The sequence below is a fragment of the Armigeres subalbatus genome, chromosome 3, assembly GCF_024139115.2.
Source record: "Armigeres subalbatus isolate Guangzhou_Male chromosome 3, GZ_Asu_2, whole genome shotgun sequence".
NCBI lineage: Eukaryota > Metazoa > Arthropoda > Insecta > Diptera > Culicidae > Armigeres > Armigeres subalbatus.
In genome coordinates this window covers 324099020-324114275 of record NC_085141.1, presented here as the reverse complement: position 1 = coordinate 324114275, position 15256 = coordinate 324099020, and the positions used below count along the sequence as shown (strand labels likewise).

General features: G+C 41.8%; 1 protein-coding gene across 5 annotated transcripts in view; it reads right to left on the bottom strand.

The window, feature by feature from the left end:
• The window catches only part of LOC134225503 (FHIP family protein AAEL005291), a 98446-nt gene that overhangs the window by 30192 nt on the left and 52998 nt on the right, over positions 1–15256 (bottom strand). For all 5 annotated transcript variants that reach the window (XM_062705655.1, XM_062705654.1, XM_062705658.1 and 2 more), the window contains 2 exons: positions 2607–2809; positions 2255–2527 (listed from right to left, as the gene is read on the bottom strand). In XM_062705655.1, coding sequence (XP_062561639.1) covers positions 2255–2527; positions 2607–2809 — 476 coding nt within the window. The remainder of the gene's footprint in view (positions 1–2254; positions 2528–2606; positions 2810–15256) is intronic.

Here is a 15256-nt window from a genome sequence, read left to right as displayed (position 1 = left end):
TGTGTGATACATACCATTTTGGTCGTTTGAAATTTATGAAAATAGATTTGAAAATTAGGAGTTGTTTTTCCACTTACCCTAGTGAAATGGGGTAAGTGGAAAACTCATGTTACCTTGACCTTCAATTGTGATGAGTAGTTACATATGACTAAAATCAATACAAAAATTGCTCTGAGTATCTTTTGTGGAATAATTTCATTACCTTAACGGAATAGATCCTCAAGGAATTCTCGTAATAGCTAGGTGAGGGCTGGTTTTGCCTTCTCGAACACTAAGTGTACGTAAAGTCTATATGTTCACCCCAAAGATGAACTTTTTGAAGGAAAAATGGGACTTACAGGGTTATAAACTAAGCAACTTAGTTTAACGAATTGAGATGATGTCTGTATGTGTGTATTTGTATGTATGTATATGCGAAAAGCACGTACCAAATTATCAGCTATTCTTAAGCACTTGTCCTTAACCAATTTGTTCGCAAACAAAATTGCATTCAACGGCGAAACTTGTTATGAATAAAAATTAATGTTAATTATTCAATATATTTACCTATCAGTGCTATTTTTAACTTTCTTATACATTTTTTCATATGTAAAACATGTGAAAGGCATCAATACCGATAGGTGGATTAATCAGGCATTTTCTCATTTATATGAGTCCAATCACCACTGGAATCACAATGATAACAAAGAAGGAACATATTAAGATTCACAGCTATCGAAATAAACCCTGGAGGGAAGAAAAAAAAGCGTAATTAGAACATTATCCACTTCCCCCGCAGTGTTTGATACCTGGGGTAAGCGTAAATTTTTTTATTTATTTGATTTCTTGGCACAAACCACTACTAACTGAATGGGATGAGTTTAATTGTTTTATAATGATCACCTGTGATATAAATTCACTTGAAAAAAGAACAATTGGTGCAAATAAGAATTGATTTTATGAATGCAAAAATCAACTTTTCGCGAAACCTAAAATTGCAGTTCAAGCGTAGTACATACGTAGTACAACATAGTATTAGTGTGAGCATCAAAGTATATTCTTGCATAATGTTATGATGTGATAGAAACTGTAAAGTATGTACAATTCCAATTTTTCGAGTCGATTTTTACACTTACCCCCTTTTTCCACTTCCCCCAGTGTACCTTATACATTTTTTTTTCTCATAACTTTACCGTGTTCATGACATTTTAGGTTGTCGTAAGGCCTTGATCGCCCATACCTGATATTTTTCTCTGATAGGGGAGATAATTTCAAGCAAATTTTCTGAAGACAGTGTTCACTTTTATTCATCGTGCGATTTTATACCATCGACTCTCCACATCTCGATATCGAAGGGACCATCGAGATAGGGAGATATCGAAGAATGGAAGAAGCATTGAAATGGGTACTAGATTGAAAAATGCTCGTTACTATGAAAAACTACAACAAAACAAATGTCAATTATTGTTTTTGATGACGTTGTTATTGCCAAAGAAGGTTTAAGAGCCTGAAAATTAGAATATATCGACATAGAAAGAGAAAAACCTGAACAAAATATGAACAGAACACATAAAGATATGGAGGCTATCGAGATGTAGAAAGCAAAAATGTATGTGGATTGAAAAGACCGTGAAAACCATCGATATAGGGAGAGATATCCAGATATAGAACATCGAGATGTAGAGAGTCGACTGTACATCCATTTTTCTATTGGGGTCACACCCCGCAGCCGTGGGCCTGAAAGGTTTAAGCTACAATTGTAAAAATACAATAAAGTAACCATCCAATCATCATTTATATACCAACATAGCTAATTCATTGATGACAGCTCTATATCTTTCGCCCACCCTTTTTAATTTAAAACTTGTATGCCTAATCCGTAGCTTCTCTCCTCCCTTCAGCACCAGTCTAGAACTGAAATTATTCGTTACGAGGCGAAAAATCTTCACCCTTACTACAACTCTGGTTGCTGGTTTGGTCCCTAGAAGATGATGTTTCGGTAGTCGCGGCAAGCTTTCTTGCTTTGGATATACTTTTCAATGCCTCCAACTTATTACTTCCAATCGCCTTCAGAAGCTGTTTTGTAAACTTATGCTTGCTAAAGAATGCTTTGTTTATAAGACTATGCTATCAGCTGTTGCTGTGTTCCCATTTCCATCGCAATGTAACGAATTCATCTCATCTCTAAACAAAGAAATAATGCCCTAATTTCATCGCTTTTGTTTGCTAACCTGCGTGCTCAGAAATCATGCAATGTGAAATCAATAATACTCACTTGGTATGTCCCCCGCTTCCGTTCTGCTGCTGTGCAGTCGAGAAGAAGAACAAATCCAAAAGGTGCACGTTCTGCATCAGCACCACACAGAGCTGGTTCAGAAGAATAACCAACCGTTTCTCCACGTCCGGCGGGTAGATCTCGTTCTGACTGGATGCCAATATTTTCAGCAGGGGCCGCAGAAACGGTTCATGCACCAGCAGCTGATGCCGGCTGTGACTGACTAGTTGCTCGTACAGCTTGAGCTGCTCTAACCGGACAGCATTGGCGTACCTAACACGGTGGGGAATTACGAGAAGCTGTTGTAGATATCGTTTCGGTGTTGGGTTACCTATCAAGTGCGCAATCTTACCTTCCCGTTTTGACGCCCCATTCGTAGAGCTTATCCAGCAGGTTCTCGCTAAGCAAGTGCTCCAAACAGGGCGCCGCTGGAGCGGGAGCTCCCGGCAGGCTCAGCTTATTGCAGTGATGTAACTCCACCAGCAACAGTGTGACCATGTGATCCAGATGAGTGACCACTCCGAGGACGTCATCGTGCGATTGGCCACGATTATTCTGCAAACAACATAAAAACGAGAGAAAATTTAAATGCGGTGAAATTATTGCAAATGAGTTGAAAAGATACAAATCAGCAACATCGGTAGCTCTTTCGTTGGGGCTGGGCTAACGATGACGCTGACGCTGATAATCGGGAGAAACTTCCCAACCTATGCTTAATTGGAAACCGCATGGGCGGCAGCCCTCGGGCTTGTCTCTAAACGCATAACATTCATGGACCTGAACGGATAGACACAGACACAAATTAGTTGAATTATCCGGCACTACTGGCTCTGGCCACTGACTGGGGCAGCGGAGTGTGTGCGAATTGACGTAGTTTTCTGTCTTTCACCATTGCATGCAAGCGCAACGCGGTGCGGCTGTTGCTGATGGACCGGTCCTGGACCGGGGTAGTGTGCCATCGAGCTACCACAAACATAAGCGGACACGGTTTGGCGATCACGTTGTCGAAGAAGCCATTGAACAGAGCCATTCAGCAGCAACAGTAGCGGCGGTAGAAACAATAACAATGCCCATCATGCATCAGACAGCCGTGCGGCGTGTGGCGCGGCGGCGTGCAGAAAACAAACACGAGGATGACGGTGGTGTCTACGGAAAAGCTCTCTAAAGTCGTAAATTTTGCAAACAGATTGGAGGAAATGCAGCGTGACTGATGTTTTCATAAATTATATCGGATGAGATGAGATGTAAATGACTGTAGGAGATCCGCGATCGATGGTAATAGGTGGTGTAAAGGGATATCCAATAGTGAAATCAAGATCCTGCGATAGGCTGCGGTGGAATGAAAGCCGAATTCAGTCCACTTATTGCGTAAGGGTAAGGGTTTTTTCTGGGATTTTATACATATCCCTTTTCCCTGGTAAGATTTTTATAGGGTAAAAGTACATTCGCTACTGTGTTATATTTCGCCACCTTGTTAAGCTAGTTAGATTTTTTAGCGCTTTAGTTCAATATGTAACCTAATTATACAATTATACAGACCTAGTAAGCATCCACAGCATAGCATAACATATTTACGGTGTATTTCGTAGATTGGATACTAATGATACTCATTTTAAGAAATCCTTATTCAGATTGCTTTCAGAAATTAAGGTGGGTGTGATCCTTGATTCCAATCTAATCTAGGATAAAAATCACAAAAGCATGAGAATTACTACTCCTGGCCACGCCCATATTCACCGTAATTTTGGGAGGGGAAGGAAGTGTTGATGTATTTTTCCTTTCTCGTACACCAAGGTGCAACGAAAAGGCATATATTCACTTCCCGAGATAGGAAGGTTATCGAGATGTAGAATGCTAGAAGTGGATGCATTGATGCAAATAAGTTGCGAAGGTTAGAAAAGCTCGAAAAAACTTTATCTAGGCAAATTTTAATAAATTGATACCTGCGTGGCATACAAATCAAATTACTTTGGTGTTTGGTATATGTTGGGGATCCTAGTCAATAAACAAACACTGATTAATTAAAGCAAAAAACATTACAAAAAATATGTAAGTGAAAACGAGGGCTCGACATTTATTTTTCGATTTGCAGCACCCTGTGAATTTTAAAAGCTTCTCTCCTTTGGTTACAATATTTTATGGTTTGACACTTTTTTTTGTATCTTTATTAAGGAGACTTTCAGTCCTAGGCTGGCTCGTCTCCGGATGGTTTTGACACCTGTAATGCTTTGGTAAATTAGTATAACTATGGATTTTGTGTGTATATTGATCAGAATTTTGAAGAAACTACTTGAAACTGTGTTGTGCAAGCACCTCAAACCCGCGAGAAAGAAAAGAAATAGCTAAAACATGACTAATATTCCAAAAAATCGGCAAAACTCGATACTAGAAGAAAGCAAACATGAAATTAAACTATACGTAGCCAAAAACATGTAAACAATTGAAAAAAGTTCGAAATATATACCAAATAAAAAAACCAAGTGTCCCTATAATTTCTGGAACAGTATATAGAACATCGAGATGTAGAGAGTCGACTGTAGTTGACCCGATAGACGTTGTCCTGCATAGCAGGCGAGAATGCGCGAACTCAACTGCCCATGCAAAATATCCATAAAAATCTTCATTTAAGGTTTTTTCGGTTATATCAATTATGCTGGACATTTTTACACGAGAAGACATTCTATATTCCCGTTGGAGATTAAAAATGCAAAAAATTTCCAAAGGAATGACGCAAACCCATCCAGCGGGTTTCAAGTTATCCGAATACGTAGGGTTATGCGCTAATTCGTCCATGGCGCTAGTATCCGTCATATCAAATTCTAAATCACTAAATACTCGCGAATCGTAACATAATCGTAACATAATAAACTAATCATCTGGCGAGATAGAAAAAAGTGTACACTACTATCTGCATTCATTTAAATTACATTCCGGTGTTACTTACTTGAAATACAGTTAAATTTAACTTTGCGACTGTGACTTTTTGCACAATTTCCTACGTTATCCGTGCGACGAAGGAAAATCCAGTTCGTTCACTGCTGTAGAAGACGCGCAACACCGTCACCAAAATCAACGTAATTCACTGATTTTCACCGCACTTTTTCACATAAATTTCTCACTGCGCACTAAATAAAAGCAATGTTTATTGCTGAAGTGAAAACTAATTGAAAAATAACTACCGGAAGGCGTTCAAATGATCTGTTTTTTCAAACTTTAGAGCGTTTGAAATTTATTTTCTTCGTCGCCTTGTTTATAGTCGAAAAACGCGTTGCCAAACTGGCAGTTTGAACTGAAATAATCTTATGTTACACATCTGATATTACATCATGCAGTCAATAAAAGTAGGTTTTTCAATTATTTTCCGCAAGCGCAATAAAAGTAAAGTCTTCCAAATAAACATTTTTCATGCACACTCGTCATTCATACTAAAATTTTCTACTATTCCAAAAGTTTGAAACAGGAGAAATAATTTCATAATAGAAATTTGCTGGCAGCACTACCCACGTACATGTTAAGCATGTGTGTTAGTTGTTCGACAGACTGAGGCATTTAACTGAATGGCAGCACAATCAAAACCATTTTTATGCGGTCGAAATGGGATTGCACTAGGAAATTTTTTTTAACTGGAACCGAAATAAACTTTCAAATTTGACTTTCAAAATTGACCGAAATGATAGTTATTCTGCATGAAGTCACAGATAAGTCATCCAGTTATCCAAGAAATGGCTTGAGCTCAGGAACAAAGATTTGCAGTCCTGTTTTAAGTATGGTACATGCTCCTTGTGGTACAGAGAAAGGATACGTAGATGATCAATTTCCCGTTTTCAAATGTGGTACATGCTCTCTGTAGTACAAAGAACAGAATGTGTTCTTAGCATATGTTCTTGGTCATCCAAGAAATCCCTGGAGTAAGGCCTTTCGATCTACACGCGTAAATAAAGATCAATTTTCCGGTTTCAAATATGGCACATGCTCTCTGTAGTACAAAGAACAGAATGCGTTCACAGCATATGTTCTTGGTCATCCAAGAAATCTCTGGAGTAAGGCCTTTCGATCTACACGCGTAACTAAGGATTAGTTTTCCGGTTTCAAATATGGTACATGCTCTCTGTAGTACAAAGAACAGAATGTGTTCTAAGGCACATGTTCATGGTCATCCAAGAAATCCCTGGGGTAAGGCCTTTTGATCTACACGCGTAACTACAGATCAATTTTCCGGTTTCAAATATGGTACATGCTCTCTGTAGTACAAAGAACAGAATGCGTTCACAGCATATGTTCATGGTCATCCAAGAAATCTCTGGAGTAAGGCCTTTTGATCTACACGCGTAACTGAAGATCAATTTTCCGGTTTCAAATATTGTACATGCTCTCTGTAGTACAAAGAACAGAATGCGTTCACTGCATATGTTCTTGGTCATCCAAGAAATCCTTGGAGTAAGGCCTTTTGATCTACACGCGTAACTAAGGATTAGTTTTCCGGTTTCAAATATGGTACATGCTCTCTGTAGTACAAAGAACAGAATGTGTTCTACGTCAAATGTTCTTGGTCACCCAAGAAATCCCTGGAGTATAGCCTTTTGATCTACACGCGTAACTAAAGATCAATTTTCCGGTTTCAAATATGGTACATGCTCTCTGTAGTACAAAGAACAGAATGTGTTCTAAGGCATATGTTCATGGTCATCCAAGAAATCCCTGGGGTAAGGCCTTTTGATCTACACGCGTAACTAAAGATCAATTTTCCGGTTTCAAATATGGTACATGCTCTCTGAAGTACAAAGAACAGAATGCGTTCACTGCATATGTTCTTGATCATCCAAGAAATCCCTGGAGTAAGGCCTTTCGATCTTCACACGTAACTAAAGATTAGTTTTCCGGTTTCAAATATGGTCCATGTTTTCTGTAGTACAAAGAACAGAATGTGTTCACAGCATATGGTCTTGGTCATCCAAGAAATTCCTAGAGTACGGCCTTTCGATCTAAATGCGGAACTAAAGATCAATTTTCCGGTTTCAAATATGGTACATGATCTGTTCATGATGGGTACATTACATTTATAAAACAGGCCTGTAGATCATTGGTTACGTGTGTCGACCTGAAGGCCTTCACTTCCGGCATTTCTTGGATAACCATGAAGATCTGCCATACGCCATCTGGTTACGCGTGTAGACCTGAAGGCCTTTACTTCAGGGATCTCTTGGATAACCGTGAAGACTTTCCATACGCATATTATATCATATGTACCTCAACGGGTACATTACATTTACAAAACAGGCCTGTAGATCATTGATTATGCCTGTAGACCTGATGGCCTTCACTTCAGGGATTTCTTGGATAATTGTGAAGATCTTCCATATGCAGATTCTATCATATATACCACAATGGGCACATTACATTTACGAAACAAGTCTGTAGATCATTGGTTACGCGTGTACACCTGAAGGCTTTTACTTCAGGGATCTCTTGGATAACCGTGTAGATCTTCCATACGCATATTATATCATATGTACCTCAACAGGTACATTACATTTACAAAACAGGCCTGTAGATCATTGGTTATGCCTGAAGGCCTGATGACCTTCACTTCAGGGATTTCTTGGATAACCGTGAAGATCTTCCATACGCACATTATATCATATGTACCACAACGGGTACATTACATTTACAAAACAGGCCTGTAGATCATTGGTTATGCCTGTAGACCTGATGGCCTTCACTTCAGGGATTTCTTGGATAACCGTGAAGATCTTCCATATGCAGATTCTATCATATGTACCACAATGGGTACATTACATTTACAAAACAGGCCATTTAGTCATTTAACTGCAATGCTTTTTAACTACAATTCGATAGTTGCAACAGTTTTGCAGTTATCGGATCGCTGAACCTCAAACGATGTCAAAATCGATGATAGCTGCATTGCGCTGCACAACCAGGTGCACTTCTATTGCATCTGACGTCGACTGACAGAATGCGTTGTAGTTATCGAACGGCATTCGCTAACTGAAACGTAAACATGTTGCAGTTATCTAACGACTAGAGTATTGTCCATAAGAAATTTTTGGGAAATTCCATTGGCTGGAAGCAAAATACGGCCAAACTGGCAGTCGTTTTCTCTAACAGGTCGTTTGGCCGAAATAGTCATTTGGCCGAATCTGAGACGAGACCTGCAAAGACGCTTCTTCTTTTCTCTTGTTTTGACACTTTTTCTTCTTCTCATCACAGTTGACCATCGAGTTTCAACTGTTTCCTTTTCTGAGCACAATAAAAGTGTATCCCAATCTCGAATTTATAAATTCATTTTCATAAGAATTTTTATACCGGGAACAAAATACACGTTTAAAACTGATTATTAACAAGCTAAATGAATGATCTAGAATACTCGTTAAAGTGAAAAAGTCATCGTAAAACAAAAATCATGCGGAATATTTGATTTGGGGTACCAATACTTTCACACAAAAAGCTGCTGGCTGTACCTGACAGTTCGTGACAGCAGTTGACTAGCAGCAAGTTATATTTTTTCCTCTTTGCAAGTCCCGTCCCAGGGCCGAATAGGTCATCAGCCCAAAATGTCGTTTCGTCAAAATGGTCGTTTGACAGAATTTGGCCCGAAAATGTCCTTTCAGCAAAACAAACCTTTTAGCCAAACGGCATTTTCTGCTAAACAACTTCATAGCAAAATGATCAATTCAGTCGAACGACCCTCCCGAGCAAAACAAGCCTGAATAAAATGGTTGCAGCAACTTGATTGTTATGAGAATTTGAAAGGACATTTTGGGGCTAAATGGCTCTTTCTGCCAAATGACCATTTCTACCAAACGGCATTTTCAATCAAATGAACTATTTGGACAAACGATTTTTTCGGCCGAACGGCATTTTCACTTAAATGACCTGTTAGGGCAAACATCTTTTTCGGCCAAATTACCAGTTCAGCCGAATGTTCTTTTCGGCTGTATGTCGCTTTCAGCCAAACTATATTTTCAGTCAAACCATTTTCAACCTGATAACAGTTTCAGATAAACGTTTAGCTCGACTCGGCTAAATGGAATTTGGCTATATGACTTTCTGCTTGAGATTTTTTTTTTAAATCTACATTTTGAAGAATTTTCCGCCGGAATTCCAGAAAATTCCTCGTGGAAATTCCAGGGAGTCTCCAGCGAATGTCCAGAAGAATTTTCTGTTTTAACGTTGGCTATGTCAAAGTAGTCATCTTCATAAATCAAGATTGAGAAGTCAACGTTAAAGCATAACTTCTTCCAGTCACAAGCTCCTACAATTATGAAAGATTTTCTGTGTAAATTTTGAATAGTACTCAATAGAAACTCAACAGGAACTTTCCGCAGATATTCCGAATATTTTCCTGCATAAATTTGGAACAACTTCCCGTAGAAGTTGATCAGATTTTTCTGGAGAAATTCAAAAGATTCTTCCGTTAATGTCTTGAAAATATCCAAAATGACCAAATCAGCCGAATGATACTATCGGGCCGAATGTCCATTTCGGCCAAATGGCGCAACCATTTCGGCCAAAGGGCATATTCGGTCAATTGAGCTAGTCGGCCAACCATTATTATCAGGCAAATAAATTGTTCGACCAAATGACATTTTCGGCCAAATAAGTTTAGGTTACCTAGTCTTCTATCATACTTTTTCGGTCAAACGATATATTTGGCTAAACAACTTTCAGCCTTGTGGTCTTTGTCCAAATGGCTTTCTTTCAAACAACCCTTTTCAATTTCAATTTCAAAGGGGAATTTGTTTCTACGGGAAATCCTTTGCAATTTCCACTAAGAGGAAACTTTACGGAAATTTCAATAAGAAATTGTATAGAGTTTTCAAGAAAATCATTGTCATCTTCACGAAAAATTCTCTGGAGTTTCAATGTGATGTTGTAGGGATCCATCAGGAAATTCTACGGAAAATCCACTGAATCTTCGGAATTCCCACTGAAAATTCTACGGGTTTCTTCAATCAAATTTCTTTTTGATCTTCGGCGTGACAAATTTTAAATGGCGGCGCGCCAATGTAAAAATGTCGGCGGCGGCGCCGTGCCAAAAACTGTCGGCGGCGGCGGCGCACACCTCTAACGGTACTAACCCCTTAAATAAAACCATGACAGTAAAAAAAATCGTTTTTATGTCCTTCTTTTACCCATTTTTTTTTATTTTTTTTTATAGAGGGATGAAGGCAAATCTGCAAACAGACACCTGAATTATCACTCAGGGAGTGGGGTTAACGGAACGCCGGACCCACTAAACAGCAACGAAAGGTTACTTGAGTTACCCTCTCTACTAATACCCTGGTTCCCTCAGGAACTGCCTCCCAGCATTACTTCTGGGGGATAGGCAGTACTTAATGTACTAGCTCATTCACACTCACACAGGCACTCATCCCGTATTAGGCTTACTTGGGTGCTCTCTTTAACATACCTTATGACACACCCTGACACTTTTTCTGACGCACCGCACCATATGAGTCTTACCACTGACATTCTAACTTGGGTGCTCACCCTTTACGCACCATGTGAGACTTACTTGGATGCTCATCCTACCACCTAATTCACGCTCTAGCACCGATCTGAGACTTATTTGAGTGCTCACTCTAGCACACCCTGTCACTCCGCCTGACACACGCTCTGACACACCACGTGGGACTTACTTAGGTTCTCACTTGTAACATGCCATGCGAGGCTGACTTAGGTGCTCGCCCTTAACATAACTCTACTCTCCTCTGCCACCAACATTTCAGGTACAGGTGCAGGTGCCAAAACTTCTACGTTACGACCCTCCTACCTCGACATGTACAGTGCATACTAAAACCTATGCGCTCACTCTTCTGCCATGCCTCGTGGTGGCGACTGCGGTTGCCACCCGCTGCGACACTCTCACCTCGACATGTGCAAACCTCTCATTCACTTCCCCGCGCTCAGCCTGTTTTCGCTCTAACCAATCACATGTTAGTCATCCTTTTCGACTGCTGCTCGGCGTGCCAGATTCTATGCAAACTGCAGGCAATCTGAGTAGTTGCAGTCGAAACTGCGTTCCATTTCTCCACCGCTTGGCACATCCGCTGGATAAGGGTATCCGGGGTTGTAATCCGACCGCAAACGTCTAGCATAGCTCTTCTTTCGACGTCGAAACGAGGACATACGAACAGTATGTGCTCTGCAGTTTCACCAACACCTGGGCAGTCAGGGCAGACGGGGCTCTCCGCGTGCCCAACCCTGTGGAGGTACTGCCGGAAGCAGCCATGGTCTGACAGGAATTGTGTCAGAAGGAAGTGAACTTCCCCATTGGGTCTCCCCACCCAGCTCGATATGTTAGGTATCAGCCGGTGGGTCCACCTACCTTTAGAAGAGTTATCCCACTCGGGCTGCCATCTGGCAACCGAAGTCACCCTGATGCGTTCGCGGGTTCCTCTGTTGCCATGTAGCTCGAAACACTTCTCGTCTTCCCGGATGACCAGCCCGACTGGCATCATGCTCGCAATCACGCAGGCTGCATCGTGTGATATCGAGCGGTAGGCTGAGACACATCAAGCGGTACGTGCTCTCCAGCTTCCGCAGGTAACTGATTACCCCCAGAGCTCTCGCCCAGGACGGGCCGCCGTACCTAAGAATAGACACGGCGACGCCTGCCAGTAGCCTATGTCTACTGGCACACACCTTGAAACTGTTGGACATCAACCTCGGTAATGCTGCAACAGCAGTCGAAGCCATCTTACACGGATAGTCGACATCGCTGGCGAAGGTAAGCTTGTCGTCTATTACGACCCTAAGGAGCTTCAAATTCTGCTTTGATGCGATCGCGACTTTACCCACGTGAATCACTGCATGTTGAATCGTCTGGCGATTGTTGACGATAACCACCTTCGTCTTATGTTGAGCGAGCTCCAGGTCTCTAGCGCTTACCCAATCCGCCATTGAGCTGATCGCGTATGCTGCGGTCAGTTCTACCTCGGGAATTGACTCCCCGTAGACCTTCAAGGTGACGTCATCTGCGAAGCCGACGATTTTAACACCAGGAGGGAATTTTAGCTTTAGAACCCCGTCATACATAAGGTTCCATAGTAGCGGGCCCAGTATTGAAACTTGCGGAACTCCTGCGGTAATTCGCGACCCGAGCAGGAGCGACGACCTCGATAACAGAAATTGGTATGATTTAGCCTTGCATAAGAGGTAAAATACCAAAAAATAATACCAAAAACTTATATGCAGAATACTTGATGCATACCATGCTTAGGTATTTCAATACCAAACGAATAATAATTGGTTATGCATTTGGTATTGAAATTCAATTTAATAACTGAGTTTGTTATGGCTTAAGTATTGTGCATATTAGTTTTTGGTATTATTCCTTTGGTATTTTACCTCTTATGCAGGGCTAGTTCATAACAGAGTATGGTATCAATAACAGAATTAAGTATTATTGAGCCAACTGCTCCTGCTCGGGATAGGCTCCTTCGCATAGGGTGTCGAAACACGCTCTCTTACTGCTCTTGATGGCCTTATTAAAGGCCAGTTTCGCAGCGCGAAACACTTCACGACGGTCCGCTCTTTCATCCTCGGTGCGGGCACGTTGCATCCTTCGTCTAGCCTTGAGGCAGGTTGATCGAAGGGCCGCAATCTCGGGACTCCACTAGTATACCGGCCGTCTGCCATTTCTCGGCATGGTGGTGTCACACATATATGACAGCTACCAACGCATCCCCGCTTAGACCTTCAGTGTTGGCTTCCAGTCCCAGGGCCGCGGTGAAAACTTCGCTGTCGAACTGATTGATTCTCCACCCACGGACCTGACAGGGATCCCCGGACCTCGCATGTTGCGTTAAAATCTCCTGCTATGGCGACCGGTTTACGACCCAATAGGTCGGACGATAGTCTATCGATCATCTAGTTGAACTGTTCTAATGGCCACCTTGGTGGGGCATAGCAGCTACAGTAGAACACACCATTGATCTTGGCTATCACGACACCCTCAGCGGAGGAGTGTACCACCTCTCGGACCGGGTATCGTCCCGTCGTGCAAATAGCCGCCATCCTAGACCCGTCCGCCACCCAATTGCCGTTATCGACAGGGACGTTGTACGGGTCGGACAGGAGGGCGACATCGGTCCTCGACTCCGAGACCGACTGCCACAGCAGCTGCTGGGCAGTTGCACAGTGATTAAGATTCAGCTGTGTTACTTGCACGGCTTATTCTTATTTTTCTCTTCGATGGGACACGTGGTTACATGCTTGCTTTTTGCTGGCGCAGATGAGGCACTTTGGTGCCTTATCGCATCCATGCGCCTTGTCCTCACCACAACGACGACACAGGTTGCTACGGTCTGGGCCCTTACAGTTGTAGAACTTGTGTCCCAACTCTAAGCACCGATAGCACCTGTCCACTGAAGGCAGCTGGAGTTTGCTCACTGGGTACACTGACCAGCCGATCTTCAACTTCCCTCCCTCCATTACATTTTTAGCTGCCGCAACCGGTAACCTAAGGTAGGCTATCTGCGTGCCAAAGGGACCGCCTCTTAGGCGTACAGAGGTCTTGTCGACCTTCGTAATTTATAAAATATACAACAACGAGTATTGTCCGAAAAAAAGGATGATTTACAAATTAATCGACATTGGTCATTAGCGCAAATCCATACAATTATTAAAATGCTTACTAAGTCACGAAATGAATTTCTCCAATTGTTGAGAAAATATGTTTTCTAAATTGGAAATCCACCGATGAAAAATCCATTCAGTATCCTAATCAGTATAGAGGTGAATCGAACAATTTTACCTTTACTAGTGCTGACAATTAACTTAAAATTAATCATCTATTTCATTGTAAAAGCTTCATTCTCTCTAACTTTAAAAATTTTAACCTTTCCATCTATACTACCATCATTAGGACCTAGTAAAAAAGAATTGCGAACGATTGCCATTTTTCAGCACAGCAGCATCACCAAAATCGGTCACCTCGCGCCAATAAATGATCGACCCACACGGCAATATGACCATCACACAGTAACCGAGATTCAGGTTTTGCTATTTTTTTTTTGTTTTCATTCCTTGTTTGCCATCGCCTCTATCGCGTTTGAATGAACGGCGTGAATGATAGCGTAGTAAAACAAAAAACCTGAATCATCAGCCGCCACACATCCATCGAACGGTTTGACGGTGTATCGATTCGTTTGTCAATGGGGAGTAGTAAATTGCGGTGGCTTGAATATTTTCGATTGTTTACCGACACCAATAGTGATGTACATTGCAACAACAATAGCAACAAAAAAACTGGATCTATCATCAATGCAATGCTAATGGCGTTGGTTGCACCAATCGCCTTCACGGGTTTGATGTCTCATAAAAGTTCAACTCATGCCATTCACCTGAACGAATCCAACGTTGGCGAACCACCACCGCAGCACCCCCAATCATCATCAGATCGTAATGATCGTGGCAAAGTAGCCGTGTATGCAGCTACTACCATAGAGACCGCATGGTCAGATCCAAGATCCACCGAAAGGTGACGTGCCGAGTCGATCCAGGTATGTACGTACTTGAGGGGATTCCATCGCAGACGTCGTCGTCTGCTACGGCTGCGTAACAACAATAGGTAGTACAACGATTGTTATCCACCACTTGCTAAAATGCAAAACGCCACAAAATGTGCAGCGAGGGTGGTGGTGTGGCAGCTCTGGCATTCAATCCGTAATGCATCAAAATGTTTGCTTACGCGTTCGCCACGTGGAGTCGCCGTAGATATTGATGCATGGTAGAAGGTGAGCTACGCTCGTGGCACAGTGGGGCGATCAACATTAGTTTTTCTGATTGCCAGCAAAAGCAAGAAAGGGTTACCGCTCCTGGACTTCATCTTATAGTTCCTATGCTCATCCCATGAAAAACCAAGCAATGAAAAGGAATTTGATTTGCTACTTATTTTTGAGATTTTTTCAGCAGTGAGCACGCATATTAGACACAATCCACGCACTTCTACACCATATTGCGAGTTTCCGGTAGCGG